This window comes from Sinocyclocheilus rhinocerous, unplaced genomic scaffold (genome assembly GCF_001515625.1).
Source record: "Sinocyclocheilus rhinocerous isolate Xijiao unplaced genomic scaffold, SAMN03320098_v1.1 scaffold82, whole genome shotgun sequence".
In the NCBI taxonomy this organism is placed as follows: Eukaryota; Metazoa; Chordata; class Actinopteri; order Cypriniformes; family Cyprinidae; genus Sinocyclocheilus; species Sinocyclocheilus rhinocerous.
In genome coordinates, this window is record NW_015644168.1 from 896495 (window position 1) to 914857 (window position 18363).

General features: G+C 36.7%; 2 protein-coding genes across 3 annotated transcripts in view; both read right to left on the reverse strand.

Annotated features, from left to right (window-relative positions):
* The window catches only part of LOC107758073 (acetolactate synthase-like protein), a 23965-nt gene extending 15040 nt beyond the window's left edge, over positions 1 to 8925 (reverse strand). The window contains exons 1-12 of one of the 2 annotated variants that reach the window (XM_016575724.1): positions 8744 to 8924; positions 8425 to 8580; positions 5867 to 6068; positions 5648 to 5775; positions 4862 to 5000; positions 3285 to 3396; positions 3055 to 3154; positions 2511 to 2608; positions 1683 to 1819; positions 1282 to 1416; positions 964 to 1078; positions 592 to 761 (exon numbers count right to left, since the gene is read on the reverse strand). In XM_016575724.1, coding sequence (XP_016431210.1) covers positions 592 to 761; positions 964 to 1078; positions 1282 to 1416; positions 1683 to 1819; positions 2511 to 2608; positions 3055 to 3154; positions 3285 to 3396; positions 4862 to 5000; positions 5648 to 5775; positions 5867 to 6068; positions 8425 to 8526 — 1438 coding nt within the window. In that variant the 5' untranslated portion in view covers positions 8527 to 8580; positions 8744 to 8924. Of the gene's footprint in view, positions 1 to 591; positions 762 to 963; positions 1079 to 1281; positions 1417 to 1682; positions 1820 to 2510; positions 2609 to 3054; positions 3155 to 3284; positions 3397 to 4861; positions 5001 to 5647; positions 5776 to 5866; positions 6069 to 8424; positions 8581 to 8743 lie in introns of both variants that reach the window. The other variant, XM_016575723.1, reaches the window with a different exon arrangement.
* Positions 8926 to 11243: 2318 nt separating this feature from the next.
* On the reverse strand, positions 11244 to 17484 carry LOC107758045 (beta-galactosidase-1-like protein 2). Its single transcript, XM_016575686.1, has 13 exons — positions 17325 to 17484; positions 16139 to 16305; positions 15993 to 16061; positions 15294 to 15347; positions 14853 to 14992; positions 14631 to 14737; positions 13818 to 13964; positions 13637 to 13708; positions 13310 to 13388; positions 12996 to 13083; positions 12205 to 12313; positions 11958 to 12074; positions 11244 to 11813 (listed from the first exon to the last, which is right to left on the reverse strand). The coding sequence occupies exons 2-13, from the start codon at positions 16300 to 16302 to the stop codon at positions 11703 to 11705; spliced, it is 1257 nt and encodes a 418-aa protein (XP_016431172.1). The 5' UTR covers positions 16303 to 16305; positions 17325 to 17484; the 3' UTR covers positions 11244 to 11702.
* Positions 17485 to 18363: the final 879 nt, after the last annotated feature.

The window sequence follows — 18363 nt, forward strand, 5'->3', positions numbered from 1 at the left end:
GTTCGAGTCTCAGGTCCGGCAGGGATTGTAGGTGTGGGGAGTGAATGTACAGCGCTCTCTCCACCTTCAATACCACGACTGAGGTGCCCTTGAGCAAGGCACCGAACCCCCAACTGCTCCTCGGGCGCCGCAGCATAAATGGCTGCCCACTGCTCCGGGTGTGTGTTCACGGTGTGTGTGTGTTCACTGCTGTGTGTGTGCACTTTGGATGGGTTAAATGCAGAGCACTAATTACAAGTATGGGTCACTACACTTGGCCACATGTCACGTCACTTTCACTTTTTCACTTTATGCTTTCAATGTTATTGTCATAATACATGTTATTAACCCAGTTAAGAAAATTATGTTGCTTGTCAGGACCAAAGACGAATGTATTAAAAATTATTTCAATATATATGGATACGTTGTTTTAAATGGATAAAAAGTGTGTAATGAAGTTTACAAGTGCTGTTATGTACATTCAAAAAAGCTTGAATCATCTTACGTTGTGAGCATTTGAACAACTTGCATAAGAATCTACAGATTCAGACATAACGGAGGATAATCCTATGGAATCACAAACACAATAACTGTGACGGCTCTGCCTCTAACCTGGGTCCAGCCAGCGGAGCGGGCCCCGGGGTCTCATGATATATGCAGCGCTGCCGACAAAATCACCCCCATCAGCCACTATGATGCTGTCCTCAGCCAAGAGCTCATCCACACGATGCAAAACACTCAGAGGGTTCAAATGCCTCTCTGTCTTCTCATCTGCTTTTGATCTGATGGCAAAAACTGGCATAATGAGAAACTAAACAGGTAGACAACATCAAACATAGCCAAAAGTATATGGACAGACACCCCTTTTAAATATCAGGAGGGAACACTGCCAATTGTTTGGATGTCCATATGTTTTTGGCCAAGTAGTGTAGGCCTGATTCTCTCTCCAGAGACAATGAGTCCAAGCAGCTGAGATAAGATCACCTGTTAGCTTTCTCTTTGATGGCATCTCCCTCTTTCAGGCTCCTAGGCCATTCCTCTGGACATCTGTGTCCCTTCAGGGCTTTCGAGAGACGCAGGAGGAAAGAACCAGCATCACCTGAATAAGTTAGGAAAGGAAACCTTGTCACATAACATTTATATATTATACAAATATATAAACTGTACTATAAATACAGAGTTCTGGCATGAAACTCTAGATGGCGCAGTCCGATAGGTCTAACTCAATCTGACCTAATGACATCATTATCACATTATTATGTAATTATGTATATTATGTAAAAGTAAAATATAGCTGTTTACCTTGAATGGCCACTGTTGGCTTCCAGAACATGTCTGAGTTCTTTAGTAACTGACTCCTGTCTCTGTTGACAGCGATGATTTTGCTCCGTCTGTTCAGCACTCTTCCGTAACTCAGTCTGAAATCACACACCGTGCCTATGCACCAAAACAAACACATTCAGGAACAAAAACTACGCAAAACCCAGAGTTCCCACACTTCCCCACTTCACACAAAATTAAATATTTTATAAATAATTCCATGACTTGCGTATATATAAAATGTATTAACTGACTTTTCCAGGTATGGAATCACAACTTTAAAATTCACTGAGATTTCCAGACTTTCCAAACATACAGAGTATGTGTATGGAAAACATTTCTGCACATATTCCAACAGTTCAGTAGGTGGCATTGTTTCCCACCTGCCAGCAGCACGAGGTCAGCATCTTTTAAGGCATCTCTCCTGTTTTGTCTAATGTGCAGTGGGCTGTTCTTTCCCAACATCCCTCGGGACATTCCACCTAGGAAGCAGGGAATGCCTAAAGGTTCTAAAGCCTTTCTGTAAAAGAAGCATAGAAAATAACCCTGTCTAAAAATTGACTTCATGCACGTGTTATGGGTGCTTATGATCAATCATGCAAATCACTGGTTGTTGTTGTTTTGGACTTGAAACCAAATGCATTTTTGATCAATGTAATCTATATATACAGTACCAAAAGTCAACTGTCTGGACACACATACTGAATTTACATTTCTTAGGATCTTAGAAATCCTTGTGATCTAAATGTTTATACTGAAATACATGAAATTATTTGCATTTGTAGATACATTTACACAGCTGTGCCTCTGTATTAACAAAATAAGTAAATAAATAATATTTAATCATTTTAATGTGTTTTAAATGGATGAATTAGAGAGTGGGAAGTCACCATACATTACACTTTTCAATACGGTTTTACAACATTCCAGGATGCATTTCATAAATCTAGGAACGTATTGTGAGACTAAAGACAAAATATAAGATGGTATTGATTTGTTTCACATTTCGGTTCACTACATAATTTGCATACTTATGTGCTATCTCATACTTATGTCTTTGAGCAGGTGCGTCCACATTTTTGACTGGCAATGTATGAATTCATGTAATATGTAAATCTGGACTGGTGACCCAAAGGTCAGAGATTTACAGACCTGAAAAGGCGACCCCTGAACTGTTCAATGAACATTTGAAGAGACAGCTACTCATTTACCTGACATCATCCGCTGGTGTAGGGGGCAATGTTGCCTGACTGCCTAACAGTATGACAGGTTTCTTGGCTCTGCTCACCAATTCCACACACCTTTGGACCTGGAAAGAGTAAAAGGTTAAGAGTCACTCAAAGTGCAATGTGATCTTATCTTCTGTATTTGGGGCACAAGTCAACATTTCTCCATCTTTTGAGCTTTCTTTCCTGGGATGGTTGCATAAAGGTTTAGACTAGTCTTACAAGTTAGTCATCTATTTTTTTTTTTCTTTAAAACTGGTCATGTTTCTTTAAAGGCGGTCACTGGGACGTAAGACTTCATAAGACTGATTGGTTAACTACTAGTTGGTCAGACTAATTCTTAAGACACTGTCTTCACATAGAGGCCAAGTTTATGCAACTGGCACCAGGTGTCGTTTATGTAATGTGTTATATACTGAGACTAGATGATGATAATAGAATCTTGCAACATTATCGTTATCATGATCAGTTGCATCTACAGTCTAACTTCCAATACAATATATGCCATAACAGAGTAGACAAGTTTCACCTCATCCTCTGTGGCATGTGGGATGTGAACAGGAAGTGGGGACAGATCACGTGTCTCCCAAGCTCCAGCAAACAAGTTTGATAAATGATTCCGGAGATACCTATTTGATGACAAGAACGGCAATTGTTTCAGTCATGCTAAAGTCGGTTATTAAAACAACATTGCTTGTCATTTAATAACAAGATCATGTGCAGGAATAATAGTATGTGAATAGTGAGAAATGTTTATACCATGCAATGATTTTCCCCATCAGGCCTTTGGGAGTGTTTTTAGGGGCAAACTCTTTTTCCACCACATGGTAAGGGTACAGTGTGTCTATGGGAAACTCTATAAACACTGGGCCTGTGAATCAAACAAATACTGTAGAATTATGCAAAATTCATAAATAAAATTCAATTTGCTCAATGAAAGATAAAATAAAATAATTACATAATTTGTGCTGTAGTAATACACCCGAAAACTCTGGATGGTTGAAAAAGGTGACATTATCTTAAGTATTTGTATTATTACATATGTGACCCTGGACCACAAAACCAGTCATAAGGCTCTTTTTTTTTTCATTGAGATTTATACACTATCTGAAAACTGAATAAATAAGCTTTCCATTGATGTATGGATAGGACAATATTCGGCTGAGATACAACAACTTGAAAATCTGGAATCTAAGGGTGCAAAAAAATCAAAATATTGAGAAAATCACCTTTAAAGTATATATTAATGGAACATGATCTTTACTTAATATCCTAAAGATTTTGGCATAAAAGAAAAATGGATAAATTTGACCCGTACAATGTATTGTTGACTATTGCTACAAATATACCCGTGCTACTTATGACTGGTTTTGTGGTCCAGGGTCACATATTTTGTTTCTAATAATACAAATAATAGCCATTAACACTCTTTAATTCTTCTTTTTAAAAAATTGGAATCAGCACCTTTTCAGAAAATTCTGATAGAACTATATGTAAAACGGTAAAAAATACCATTTAAACTACTTTTTTTGACAAAAACAAAAAGTAAAAAAAAAAAAAAACATTTTAAAAGTTTTCCACAAGTTGGTATAATTCTTTAGGGTCTTCATGAAATGTCTGCAACATACAGTACTTTGGTTAAAATTCCTCAATGTTCGTGTAAAACATCACCCTTTTTACCTTGTCAAAAACAGCTCTGTTCACAGCGTGCATGTCCCTTTAAATGATCATGAGCTACTGCCCACCCCACCCCTCTCCTGTTTTTTGTGTATCTGGTGGCTCATTACCATCAAAAACAAAAATTAAGAAAATGGGAGAGAATGAAGACTCTTATGTTCACTAAAAAACACCTGCATTGCTTACAAGACACTGTTGTCACTACAGCTGATCGAGCGCAAAGAAAATGGCAGACAGCGTGCAACTGGCTGAGGGAGGGAATATGCTAATACGGGACAGTAGGTCAGTGGTCATGGGCGGGGCCTGAGCAGTATGATGTCATGCTCAGAAAATCAAAACGGCTAATAATTGAGACTGTTTAGGTTTCCTGGGGATTAAAAAAAGGGTGAATGGATTTTTATCATTGTAGGGTAGTTGTGTTCACACAATGCTACGACACATTTATAAGAAAAACTGGATTTTTGCATCCAATGTCCGCATTAAAAATTTCAGCATGTAGAGTCAGTTCCCCTCAAAGACCCATTCACATAAACCACCCACCCAAAATAAAAAGTACTCGGATTTGCACAAAATCAAGTTAATGGAATATTTATATATCAGAATGGCTAATTTTACCTAAAGGCAATACGTTTGCAGAGTATATTTCAGCGTCGCTGTACCTGGTGTGCCAGACTGTGCGACGGCCAAGGCTTTTCTGACAGTGGGAACAATTTCTCTCACAGTCCTCACTGACGCACAAAACTTACATAGAGGCTTGAAGAGGGACATTTGGTCAATATCCTGCAGTGCACCTCTACCCTGCAAAGAAACCGTCAGACATAATATTAATGACAAATGAATGATGCAGGTGACAACCAACAATTATTTCACTGAAATTCAACTGATTAAAAGCCTGTTTACACCAAAGACAATAACTGTAACAATTGATATACTGTAACTATAAAGTTGTAATAATCATTCTAATTATATGACAATAGGCAAGTATAATTATTGTTATTGTTCTTTGTGTGAACAGGCCATTAGTAGATGCAGTGCAGTGCAGCAACAACTTGTGTTGTATATATCATAAAACCAAAGTTCTGTTTTTCATAAGAACATATTTTTCATTGTCTGTGACTTTTGGGTGTCTCCATACAATGGAAGAGAAACTTGTTTGGTTACCAAACAGTCATACAGGTTTGTAACAACATGAATTTTTTGTAATTTTCAATTTTGTGTGAATGATGATTTTTTTTTAAATCCTTGCTGTTATGGTTCAAGGCTAGCTCCCTGAGAATCACTCCGGAGCTGAGATAAAATCCAGTGTTTACACAAGACACAGATAGAAATATGAAGAAAAGATAAGGAAGTTATAGAGACATAAGCTAACCAGAGCAGAGAGCAAATATTCATGTGACATGCGTATGAACAGCACGTGACTCATAGACTATACAGCACTTCCTGACCTGTAAGAGAGTGGCAGCGGCACCGCCAATCAGAAGCAGCGGTGATTCAGCCATTTGAGCATTCTTCACCGCAGTCACTGTGTTCGTCAGCCCCGGCCCCGCCGTCACCGCAGCCACACCGACTGTACCTATATCAGCAAAACGCAAGATTAATCAGCTTCTCCTACATCTTCTAACATGATTGATGCGTCCGCTTTTCTGTTTTTGATTCAGTCTTACCAGAAAGTCTTGCTACGGCATCGGCAGCAAACACAGCTGTGGCCTCGTGGCGTGTGTCAACAATGCGGATGCCCAGTTTCTCACAGGCCACCAGGATGGGTGAGATGTGTCCTCCCACCAATGTGAAGACAAATTTGATGCCATGAGCTCGCAAAACATCCGCCACGCTCTCACCTCCGTGTCGAGGGCTCTGTCTCTCTGTCTGGGAATGATTAACATTAAAGTTGCAATCAAATGGAAGTAGTGACAGATATTTTTATCTGTATTGTGATGTACACACTGGGAAAAAAAGATTTTTCGAAGTTGTAAATAAAACAAAAAATGGAATACGTTTTACAATAATTACTTCTCTGAGGCAGAAGTCTCCAAACTCATCCTTTCTAATCATCCTACTACTTGTCTGCTTGATCCTATTCCATCTCATCTCCTTCAAGCCATTTCTCCTGCAGTTGTACCTGCACTCACTTACATCAACACATCACTTCACATTGGTGTTTTCCCTCAGCATCCAGACAGGCTCGTATAACCTCACTACTTAAGAAAACCACCCTTAACCCATCTCTTTTAGAGAACTACAGACCGGTTTCCCTTCTTCCTTTCATTGCAAAAACACTTGAACGAGCTGTGTTCAACAAAGTCTCTGCCTTTCTCACACAGAACAACCTCCTCGACAGCAACCAGTCTGGTTTCAGAAGTGGACATTCAACCGAGACTGCCTTGCTAAGAAGATCAGGCCCTTTCTTTCGGAACATGCTTCACAACTCCTTGTTCAAACTCTTGTTCTGTCCAGGCTGGACTATTGCAATGCTCTCTTGGCAGGTCTTCCAGCCAGTTCTATCAAACCTGTACAACTAATCCAGAACGTGGCAGCAATATTAATTTTTAATGAGCCGAAAAGAATGCACGTCAAACCTCTGTTTATCAATTTGCACTGGCTACCAATAGCTGCTCGCATAAAATTCAATGCATTAATGTTTGCCTACAAAACCACCACTGGCTCTGCAGCCCTTTACCTAAATTCATTACTACAGACTTATGTGTCCTCTAGAAGCTTGCATTCTGCAAGTGAACGTCGCTTTATTGTGCCATCCCAAAGAGGCAAAAAAAAATCCCTTTCACAGACTTTTAAATTAAATGTTCCCTCCTGGTGGAATGACCTGCCCAACTCAATCCGAGCAGCTGAGTCCTTAGCCATCTTAAAGAATCAACTAAAAACACATCTCTTCCGTCTTTATTTGACCGTCTAACTCTAGCACTTTCTAATTCTATTCTTTAAAAAAAAAACTTGCCCCTTTTAGACTTACACTCTATTCATTTAATAACTGCTTGGTTTCTTAAAAAAAAACTAACACTAACTTTGTATTCTATTTGTTTTCTTTTTATTTATTATACAATTAACAAAAGCAAAAAAGACCTCTAACACTAGCTTACTCTATTCTTTTTCTATTCTATTTTCTTTTTATTATATAATTTAAAAACCCTTGTTACATGTACTGCGTTAAACTAACTGAGACTTGTTATAGCACTTGCATATCATTGCTCTTTTGTTGATTTTGATTGCTTCCATTGTCCTCATTTGTAAGTCGCTTTGGATAAAAGCGTCTGCTAAATGACTAAATGTAAATGTAAAATACTATTGTAGTCTTTCTACTTCAAATTTAATGCACTTTCTTACTTGCTTGATTTTTTTAAATATTTGTGAAATGTACTACCAATTTCTGAGTAAAAATTGTATATGCTCCATTTTTTTCAGTGCATCTCTTAGTGTGACAGATTATAGGAAAAAAAACTTGGGTGGGACTTGGTTCAACGAGTCGGTTGTTGATTGGATGTTAAGACGTAGGAGCTGCAATCAAAAGTGGAGGCAGATGAATGTGAGCTTGCAGGAGCAGGTTTTAGTGACTAAATGATTGAAAAATTCCTGCAAACATCAAGTCTGTCGTTTTCACCGGAAGGTCCAGTTATGACATTTTGTTTAAACATGCATGCATTTAGAAAACATATTCATGCATTTAAAAAATAGGTGAATTTTCATTTCACGCCGTAATAAAATATGTCAGACTAATCTTACTGTGTTTCTGTGAACTCTGTGCCAAAAAAGAGTTCTTGTCTCTCTTGTGTAGAGACAGTCATTATCGGTTTTACTTGTTTACTCAATACTTACAAACCAAACCATACCATATGCTGTTATATAAATTTCTGGCAATACAATACAAATGCTTAATAGGTGACGAATTGTTTGGTATTGGAGTCAGGCCACATGACAGCAGGCCTGTTATTACAGCATTACAGCACCTTTTGTTTTGTTGAAGAAAAAAAACAATAACCCAACTCCTGCTGTAATCATACACGTGTACACCTGGCACACATATACAATACTCATGCAAAACTGTGCTTCTTCACCTGGTAGTTTACAATTCTTGTATAGTTATTAAACATGCATGTTTTATTACTGTAAAAGTCACTACTAGATAGATAGATAGATAGATAGATGTCAAACTATGTTGTGAAAAGTTTATATATTATAATCAATGCAGATTTGTTACAATGTTTCATACCTTATGAAATAGCTGGTAAAGTAGGCCCAGTTTATAGAATGCAAGGATCACACCCCCAAGGGCAGCACCCAGAGAGCAGCCCAAAACCACAGAAATGTCCATATCTAAAGTGGGTTGGTGGTTTACGTGCTAATGTCCACCTGTCCTGTCAGAAACCTGTTCAGCAAAAGCAGGAAAACAAGTGAATAAGCAAGCCGCTAACAATGTGTGTTTCAAAGTTGACTTTTCCCGTGGACAAATGGCGAGACGGCGGTCAATATTCAACACGCTGTCATTGTTGATCTTTTTATGGCCTGGTTAAGGTCAGACAACACTGTACCTGCCAGCTCTTCCTCCCCTGCTACAGCTGCTGCTGTGCTGAGGCCGATGAATGCACTCCTATTGACGGCGTCACTCCCTAACACAAACAGAAAGCACTGACTGGACCGAGAGTGCTACGCAATAGGCGGAACAACTCTTCCGCTATTTGAGTAATTGTCTTTACTTGCACATTCAGCGCTCTCAGTTGATTCACTTTGAGAATAGCAGGCTGCGCCGTAACGTGATTGACAGCGCAGTCATCCAATCGGAGGCTGAAACGTATCTCCGTTACTCTAGGAACCACCACCAGAAAATGTATGGCTAGTATTAAGAATTTGTTTTTTGTTTTTTATTTAAGAGTGTTTTGTTGTGGTTACGCAGGCATACTTTTTATTTATTTATTTCAATTTAACACAATCGATGTAGGTGACACCGTATGACCTTTGCTCTAATGCTGTTCGAACAAAAGAACTGAACTTTGAGAGCTGCCTATCACTTAATATAACAGGAGTAACACCTTTAGACATGTACTGCACGTTACACAGCCATCTGTCGTAATAAAGAATAAAATAAAACGTTTTAACAGGACCTTTTTAATTTTCATAGGTCATAGAAACAGCCAGGGGTGTGGACTCGAGTCACATGACTCGAGACTTGACTCGGACTCGAGTCCCAAATTTGATGACTTGCGACTCGACTCTACATAATTAAAGAAGACTTGAGACTCGACTTAGACTTTGACAGCAATCACGATCCGTTCATGAAAAGCGCTGCCCTGCCCGTTTGATCGCCGCCCAGCAGACACACGGAGCAGGCATGACAAAGAAGAGGCGTGGCCGCCATCACTTCACTGGTGCTTGCCTCATCATCACCGTGACCGCTGCTGTTAAACGCTAAACATATTCCTCGCTTCTTCTGTTTGTCCGACACCGAGGTGCAACATGAGTGATGGATCCGCACAGCCACTGAAACACTTACAATGCTGTGTAGTATAAACTTGTGAAATGTCAGCAAAACGTCCACTTAAGTGAGCTTTTACTTCACTCTAATCTTTTACTTTCACTCAAATGATATTTGATATTTATAAGACTTTTTGAACAACTACTGTACTTTCGGCAGTTAAAACAAGGTTGTTAAACAGATAAGTTAATCATAAGGTATTTTGATTTAAAAATCCTTATGATTAACTAATCTGTTTGCCTCCAGGCTAGAAATTTAAGATCCGGCCCCGGATCCTGTCAGAATATCTGTTTTTTTCTGGTAACAGAACAACTAGTCAGCAAAGTTGTCTAATATCCAAAACCCGTTAACAGTATTAACAGTCTTCTATCAGCCAAGAAGTTGACTGAGCAAAGCCAAAGAAGGGCAGAAGCAGGAGACGAAGTGATTATGATAAAAAAAAGGAGCAGTTTATTGAATAATCTTAGTTGTGTATATTTCAATGCTCAGACTTCGTCTGACCAGCACAAATCCATCACGTGTTATTATACCACAAGCAATGGAAAATTACTGCTTCACAAAAACGGCCTGTGACATTAAAAACCTTGAAATGGAGACAATCTTTTTACTTGTGAAGACAAATATCTCATAAAACCACACAACCATACGACTAAACAACAATGGAAAAAATAATAATATAATATAAAGGACTGACCAATAAATGAATCAATAAAATGGGTGTATATATATGGTTAAAATGATTATTAGAAATAATTATATGATTAAATTTAATAATATATTATTAAATGATAAATGGTTATCAATGAAGGATGAATAAAAGAGTAAAAAAAAGAAAGTAAAACACAACACAAATGTATGCTTGCTCTCTCAAAGCAACACACACAGGTTGCTACTAAGAACCCTTAGATCTTTCATTGCCCCCCCTTAATCATATGAAAACATTTGATTACATTGACTGATTAAATGCAAGCACACTTCCATAATCATCACCAAAAACATACTTTGAAAAGAACAGGTCTCCTCTGTCATACCGTGTACCAGCATCAGTTAGTGGAATGTGTCTCTGAGTGATCTGACAAAGCAAATCAGCACTCTTATGACAGTGTATTATGTCTAGCATGTTCTTTTATTTTAGAAAATCCTGTTGCAATTATTATATGTTGTGCTTATTTATATGATTCATGATAAGTTAATACAGGTGGTACAGGTGGAATTGTATAAGAAAAGACACTACAAGCAAAATCTCTTTTTTTTCATGCAATGGTCCGTTTTTTGGGGGGGCTAGTTTGCTTCCATAACATGTCTTCTATCAAACTAGAGGAAAGAAAACATCTAAAATACACATTTAAATATTTATTTTATTACTGATTATCCTTACTCTGTCTGTAGTTTAAATTATAATACTATGTTTAAAGGCTATGATTTTTTTTCTCCTGAACGGAGCCAAAATTCTCCCCTTTAAATGTAACATTTTATGTGTTATGTGTGTTTATGTTTTGATTTCATCAAAAATATCTTAATTTGTGTTCCGAAGATGAACGGAGGTCTTATGGGTTTGGAACGACATGAGGGTGAGTAATTAATGACAGAATTTTCATTTTTGGGTGAACTAACCCTTTAAATTCTCAAGGTTTTTAGAGGGGTTTTCTTTGTATACAAGTTAAAAGTTCTAAGTTGAAAGTGCCTTTTTTCTTGCTTTTGACAATATTTTCTGATGTATAGAGTTATAGAAAGAGATATCCAAAATCTGGCTTTATCCAGTGTTAAGACTACTGTTCTGGAAATGTTTGCAAATTAGTACATATTTAATCAGATAACGTCTCAACTGCATATTTAAACATAGTTCAGAAAACCTGTAATACAAAACAGCTGTCTTAATTTGATATGATTAATCAAATGGGGAAGTCTATTGCTAAATCTGTACTCTTCACTTGTGATGTCTTGCTTTAAGTAATTCAAGTTCAGATCTGTTTTGATGGATGTAAGCCTGAGATTCATTGTAAAGCTGCAGGTGTGTTTCATATGAGGGTGCAAAACAGTTGTGTGGATACGTCGACTGTCTTGCCATATTCTAGATTTTCAGCAAAATGGATTGTTTCCGCAGCTTTGAGTTCCTCAAAAACAACAATCTAAAAGATCGAAAGGAAGACAAAAGGAAAGGACTTAAAGGAAGACACATAATTGATTAATGCAGAATAACCAGTTTAGACATGGATGACGGCTTTTGTCATACTTCACCACAGTCAAATCTTTATTTACATGCAGTCATTTACCTCATTATCTCCACTCCTGAGCCAGGGACCAGGAAGATAGAGGGCTTTCTGAGGACCAACTGACCAGTGGCGTCCAAGATTTTGCCCGTTCACAAAAACCACCCCTTTACTCCAATTCTGCCAACAATACAGAACAAATTCTGTGTCTTCTGTGTTCTAAGGCTATGAGCAAACATGTCAGTCAGGGAAGAAAAGCAAATGTGAGCACACAGAAATAAAACGGTGTAGAAATTTGCTGAATACTCACTGGCAGCTTCAAAAACGTATCTGTGGGCTGATCCACTACCAGGGATCCTCTGAAAAACGCAGGGTAGGTGGGCTTCGTACCAACAGACGTCCATTTCTGAGACTGCAGTCTAAGAAAAATGGAGAGATTCAAGGAAGATGGAGAGTTTGTTTCTTCATCAGAACACATTCGAAGAAATATAGCATTACACACTTGCTCATCAATGGATCCTCTGCAGTGAATGGGTGCCGTCAGAACGAGAGTCCAAACAGCTGATAAAAACATCACAATAATCCACAAATAGCGTATATAATCCACAAACTGTGAGTTTGTAATCAACAAATCCATCATTAAGATGTTTTTAACTTGAAAATGTTGGATAATGGACTCGTTTATGGCCAGAAGCGACGGTTTAAAGTTAAAATGCCTTAATGGTGGATTTGTTTCTCACAAACACACAGTTTTTCATTTAACAAGACATTAACTGATGGACTGGAGTGGTGTGGATTCCTTGTGGATTATTGTGATGTTTTTATCAGCTGTTTGGACTCTCATTCTGACGGCACCCATTCACTGCAGAGGATCCACTGGTGAGTAAATGATGTAATGCTCAATTTCTCCAAATCTGTTCCAATGGGCGAGGACGAGTAAATTGCATTTTCATTTTTGGGTGAATTATTCCTTTCACTTTTGTCCTATGCTTTTAAAACACCAGTTCTTAAACCCCAGATAAACCAGTTATGCAGCTGAAGTTACCCGAGCCATTATAGCACTATAGATACACAATACAGCGAAAAATACTCAGAATGAACCTGTTTATGAAACTGGTCTTCATATCCAAACAGTGCATGGTGAACTTTTTTAGAGGTACATTGTCCAGAGTTATATCACCAACAAGCCCTGCATGGATCAAAATGAAAATGAACGAGCATGCTGTTATGGTCACTATACTCCTGCTCATATATGAGCAATATCACTCGAGTACGAGAGCGATACCGGCTCTATATCAGCATGGCTGTGATTAGGCCAGTGATTGACGAACTGTTGTATAACTATTATTATAGTATAGTGAGATGCAATTAAACCATGTCAATATTTGACCATTTTTACTACACTGTTACTACACCTTTATGTTGGTTGTCAAGAGCTGGACCATAGTTCACTCGTCCACAGTTCTCAACAAGCAAACTCAAGGTCCTCTCACTCTGTGAACAGAAATTAGGGAAATGCACAATAATTAAACATAAAATGTAATTAGTACAAGATTAGTACAATGTTCATATATTTAGAAAAAGAACGTTGCAAATCAAAGATAGAAAATGTGTTTTTAATTGTATTATTATTATGCAATAAGTAGTTTTCATACTACTCAAATCTGTTTTAGATTGAGGTTTTTGTTTGGCAGGTTTAGTTTATGTAAAACCTTAATAAACCAAAAATGCATCATACTTACCTTACTGTGAGGTATTTTAACTTTCTGTGTTCTATTGTCTAAAACACCAATGAGTTCTCTGTCAATAAACACCTTCAAAAACAAAAAATGAATTAGAATTCTCTCCTTGATTTAATTTGTTCTTTATTGTCATGCATAATAACCTTTATGGAGGCCAGGATTGATCTGGAAAAGGTCTTACTAGAGCTCTGTCACGAACATGGTTCCTTGAGTTGAGATCTCCACCTGAATAAATGTCAGTCTGATAGAGTGTGTATCCATAGGACTGACCATTGTTGTGGTTTGCAGGAAGGCTCTCCATGTTGACAGGATCATCAGCTCTGAAAAGCTATTGGATAAATGGTTTTTAGTCATTTTGGGAACATATCTTGCCAAATGTGTTCTCCTCTTTCTAGTTTTTTTTCTTATACCATGAACTGCCTTTCAACATGAAGCAGTATTCACAAACCCATTATTCTTCCCTAATGTGACATTTATTAGTAAAAAAGGATATTTATTGATAAAAACATGTATACTCTGAAATGTGTATGTTTGATGCAAAACAAAAAATGAGGTTTATTCTCACAAGTCAAGCAAGCACGGTTGAGCTTGTTTACAATATTTGGTGAGCTCATGTTGATCAATGCTTACATGTGAATAAAAGCCTAAATTAAATCTGTTCATCATATAAAGTGATGTGCAAGGCAAATGGATTGTTTTTCATGCATTCATATATATTATGGCATTGCGTCAGGCAAAAAGTAAGCTTAGATACAAATTGTCCATTCTATCTGGAGTGATTGCTTCACTTCAGAAGACCTGACTGCTCGATCTATACTTTTACAATGTCTTTATGAACTTTTTAAAGCTTAAAAATGGTGGTTATGTGTACTTTCAATGGACAGACAAAATGATGAGAGAATTTTGAAACAAAAATCTTCGTTCGTGTTCCATTTTTGAGGAAAGAAAAGAAGTGAATAAAAAAAATAATAATAGTGGGATACACTGTTCTTACTGTTTCTGCACATTGAAGACTCTCCCATAGTGAAATATAATGAGTAACTGCCAGCGGCTCATATGCTCTTCTGCTCTGCACATCTGGCGGCTCTGATATCGGCTCATCTGTCATAAATACAGACAGACAGACATGAAGAGACAAGGACAGAGGTACAGAGAGCTTAAATACATTTTTAAAACATCAGATTCTGTAATCAGGGACAACATTGTAGAAACATACTGCTGTAGGTGCTCAGCAGGTTCCTCAGGAGTTGATACTTGGTTGTATAATCACCACTTTCAGTCAGTGGAGCATCATAATCTAAGAGAGATGCAGAGGGGACGATGTTTAAGGGCCAAAAGAGTAAAAGCACACATACACTACCGTTCAAAAGATTTTAAAAATATTTTTGTGCTGCATTTGTTTGATCACAATGAGTAATATTGTGAAATATTATTACTTAAAGATGTTAATTTTATTCTTATTATAATTTACGATAAATCAAGGTAACTTTTTCTGTTGTAATATATTTTAAAAAGCAATTTATTCCGGTAAACAGTATTTATTTATTATATTTATCTTTTATAACATTACACATGTTTACTCTGTCATAACAGAAGAGATCCAGACACAATACATGTCAAAGCAGAGAGAGAATTTATCAGACATTAGAATATATACTGACAAAAGGAAAAGGATCGAAGGCCTAATTCCCCTGCTAGACGAATGTATGCCCTTGAAGCATGCAAAGATTTTGTTACATTAATGAACACATTTGTTAAAATGGAATGTGATATGAACTGTTTATTCTTGAGGCAAACTTCACTGTGGTTCATACACTAGTCATACACTGAAAACAGTAATATTTTCAAATATTACTATAATTTAAAAGAACTGTTTTCTTGATCATGTGACACTGCAGACTGGAGTAATGGCTGATGAAAATTCAGCTTTGTTATCAAATCACATATTGTAAAAAAGAAATGGTTCTTTTAAAATCGTAATAATATTGCACAATACTACTGTTTTACTGTATTTTGACCAAATAAATGCATCCTTGGTGAGCATAGAAGACTTCTTTTAAAACCGTAAAAAAAAAAAAAGTTAATTATTTCAAACTTTTGACCGTTAGTGTGATTGTGGGGTTTTAAAAACCCAGGAAAAAAAACACTTATATTGAATATACATACAACTAACAAGCCGTATATGAAAACCAATATATTTGGTACAGTAATCACCCAGAACACAGGCAACACCTCTAGCAACTCTTTTGCTACTAATATTTTCCTCAGCACATGTAAAACTCTTCTTCTTATAGTTCAGAAATATCATTAATACATTTCATATAAATAAATAAACAAACAAACCAACATCACTTACTCCAGATCCAGCTCCTCCTGAAAAAGATAAACTCCTCTTTCTGGTTCATGAAGATTCCACGGCACGTACCTGACAGACAAAACATGACGAATATGACTCTTCAAGAAGATTCTGAGGGGGAAAGAAAAAATCTGTCATGGTCTTACGTGGTGAGAGTATTGAGACCACAGGCCTTGAGTTTGAGCAGCCGGTCTCTCCAGTATGCCCTGGGGACCCGAAAGTAATGGATGGAGCCTCCGAGGATCCGAAATGGGGCTCCATCTAAAGTGAAGTGGGTGGAGTCTGCCCTCAGTCCCTGTCTCTCTGACATTCTCTGAAAGAACCACACTATTTAAAAAAATGACAGAATATTTGATATAAAATGCTGTAATTAAGCTCACACTTGGATTGAATCTGTTCAGTGAGAATTATTAAAATATAAAAAGAAGTGTGCTTAATTGTAGTGAATGTGCACTTAAAGGGATAGTTCACCCAAAAATGAAAATTTGATGTTTATCTGCTTACCCCCAGGGCATCCAAGATGTAGGTGACTTTGTTTCTTCAGTAGAACACATATGATGATTTTTAACTCCAGCCGTGCAGACAATATGATATTAGTCAAATAAAAGGCAGTTTAAGTGTATAAAGAGAGCACACATTTATGACTATGTTTAACACACTTAAGTACACACTTTTAAAAAGTGCACTTTGTAATAACGACGAACACTTTAAACCTCATGTTTAATAATCTTTTGTAAGACTTTGAAGTACACTTATTTTGATGTGTTAACTAACATAGCAAAGCACACGTAAAGTACTTGATTTTAATTTTAACAGTAGTGTTAAATTTATTTTAAATGTGCAATTTTTTACAAATGTGTAATCACAAATGTATTTAAAAAAATTAAATACAAGTTTCAGTAGGAATGCATATATTTTAGTTACCATAAATGTTTGTCAGTACAATTGGCATTTTAACCACATTTAAAAGACAATAGAATTATGAAATTACAATTTACAATTTATGTATTTAAATGAGCACTTTTAATTTCAACGAACTGCATTTAACTTAAACTTACACCATAATGCATTTTTATTTAACTGTAAATAACATGCAATTAAATGTCCAAAAGCATTACATTCGGTTTACATTTAAGTACATTATTTTAAAGTGTATTATTTCTATAACAAGTACTTTTTTAAAATTACGTTAAAGTGTACTTTCTATAAACTTGTTAGAACACTGAGCAAATTGAATCTAATGTATCAAATGGGTCTGATTCAAAATGACATACACTACACATAAAAACCAAGATGTATAAATTATATATTAGCCGTATTATTGAGTCTTACCTACAACACTGTTACACTGGCAGTTGTTCAGAGAGGAGCACTAAGCTGTGCCACTGTACCAGCTGGATCAAAGGGAATCAATGAAGCAAAGTCCAGAATACACTGATACAAAGAGAACAAGGCAGGCTTTGTTTTGAGGAGCAAACAAACATATAGAATGCTGTTGTTGTGGTTTGGGGTGGAGGACTAAATATAAGCGTACTTATAGTATAGGCTACTATATCCTATTATCCATGTGATTCTGAATTTATTTTATTTTATTTCTTAAATATATGTTGTTGTTTTTTTGGCGTTATTTAATTATTTTAATCTAGTCTTTAAGGAAAAATGGCTTTTGCTACATTGACCACATACCGCCACCATGTGGTGTAAACCATCCCATACAAACAATACTTATAGTATAGGCTACTATATCCTATTATCCATGTGATTCTGAATTTATTTGTATTTTATTTCTTAAATATATGTTGTTGTTTTTTTTTGGCGTTATTTAATTATTTTAATCTAGTCTTTAAGGAAAAATGGCTTTTGCTACATTGACCACATACCGCCACCATGTGGTGTAAACCATCCCATACAAACACCATTCAACGTTCACAGTTCCAGTTCTTTAACAAACAAAACAAAACAAAAATACTCGTTTGCCTAATAAGCATAAATTCCCTTATTTTGACAACTTCTGCCTGTTTTTCGATTGGTCTTAATTTGCTAATGTGGATAGAACAAACTCAAAAAAGCAAATAAGAGTCACAAGGAAGGCACGTCCACTTATACAGTCATATAAATATGATCATAAAAATAGTAAAAAGTCCATAGAATAGACACTTCGTGTATCGACTACCCTTGAATTGTCTCGACGAGCTTTCCTCGATGTGTTGACGTTAAGTTACTTTTAAAACAGGACGTCGTGGAGGGACATAACGAAAGGCTCACCGCTTTTTAAATAACCAATAACCTTTATATCTTACGTTTTATTTCTGCACCGTAAAAATAAATGACTCACTTTAACATTAGCCTATCTTATTTTAGTCAGCTGCTC

Bases quoted from the DNA above. Each gene is read 5' to 3' on its own strand.
- LOC107758045 (XM_016575686.1), bottom strand. From the start codon at position 16,302: ATGTCAGAGAGACAGGGACTGAGGGCAGACTCCACCCACTTCACTTTA. The intron at 14,993-15,293 runs GTATATATTCTA...TTTGAACGGTAG, and splicing joins CGATCCTTTTCCTTTTGTCA to TGTATGTGTGCTTTTACTCT. The intron at 13,389-13,636 runs GTAAGTATGATG...TTCTGTTCACAG, and splicing joins TTAAAATACCTCACAGTAAG to AGTGAGAGGACCTTGAGTTT.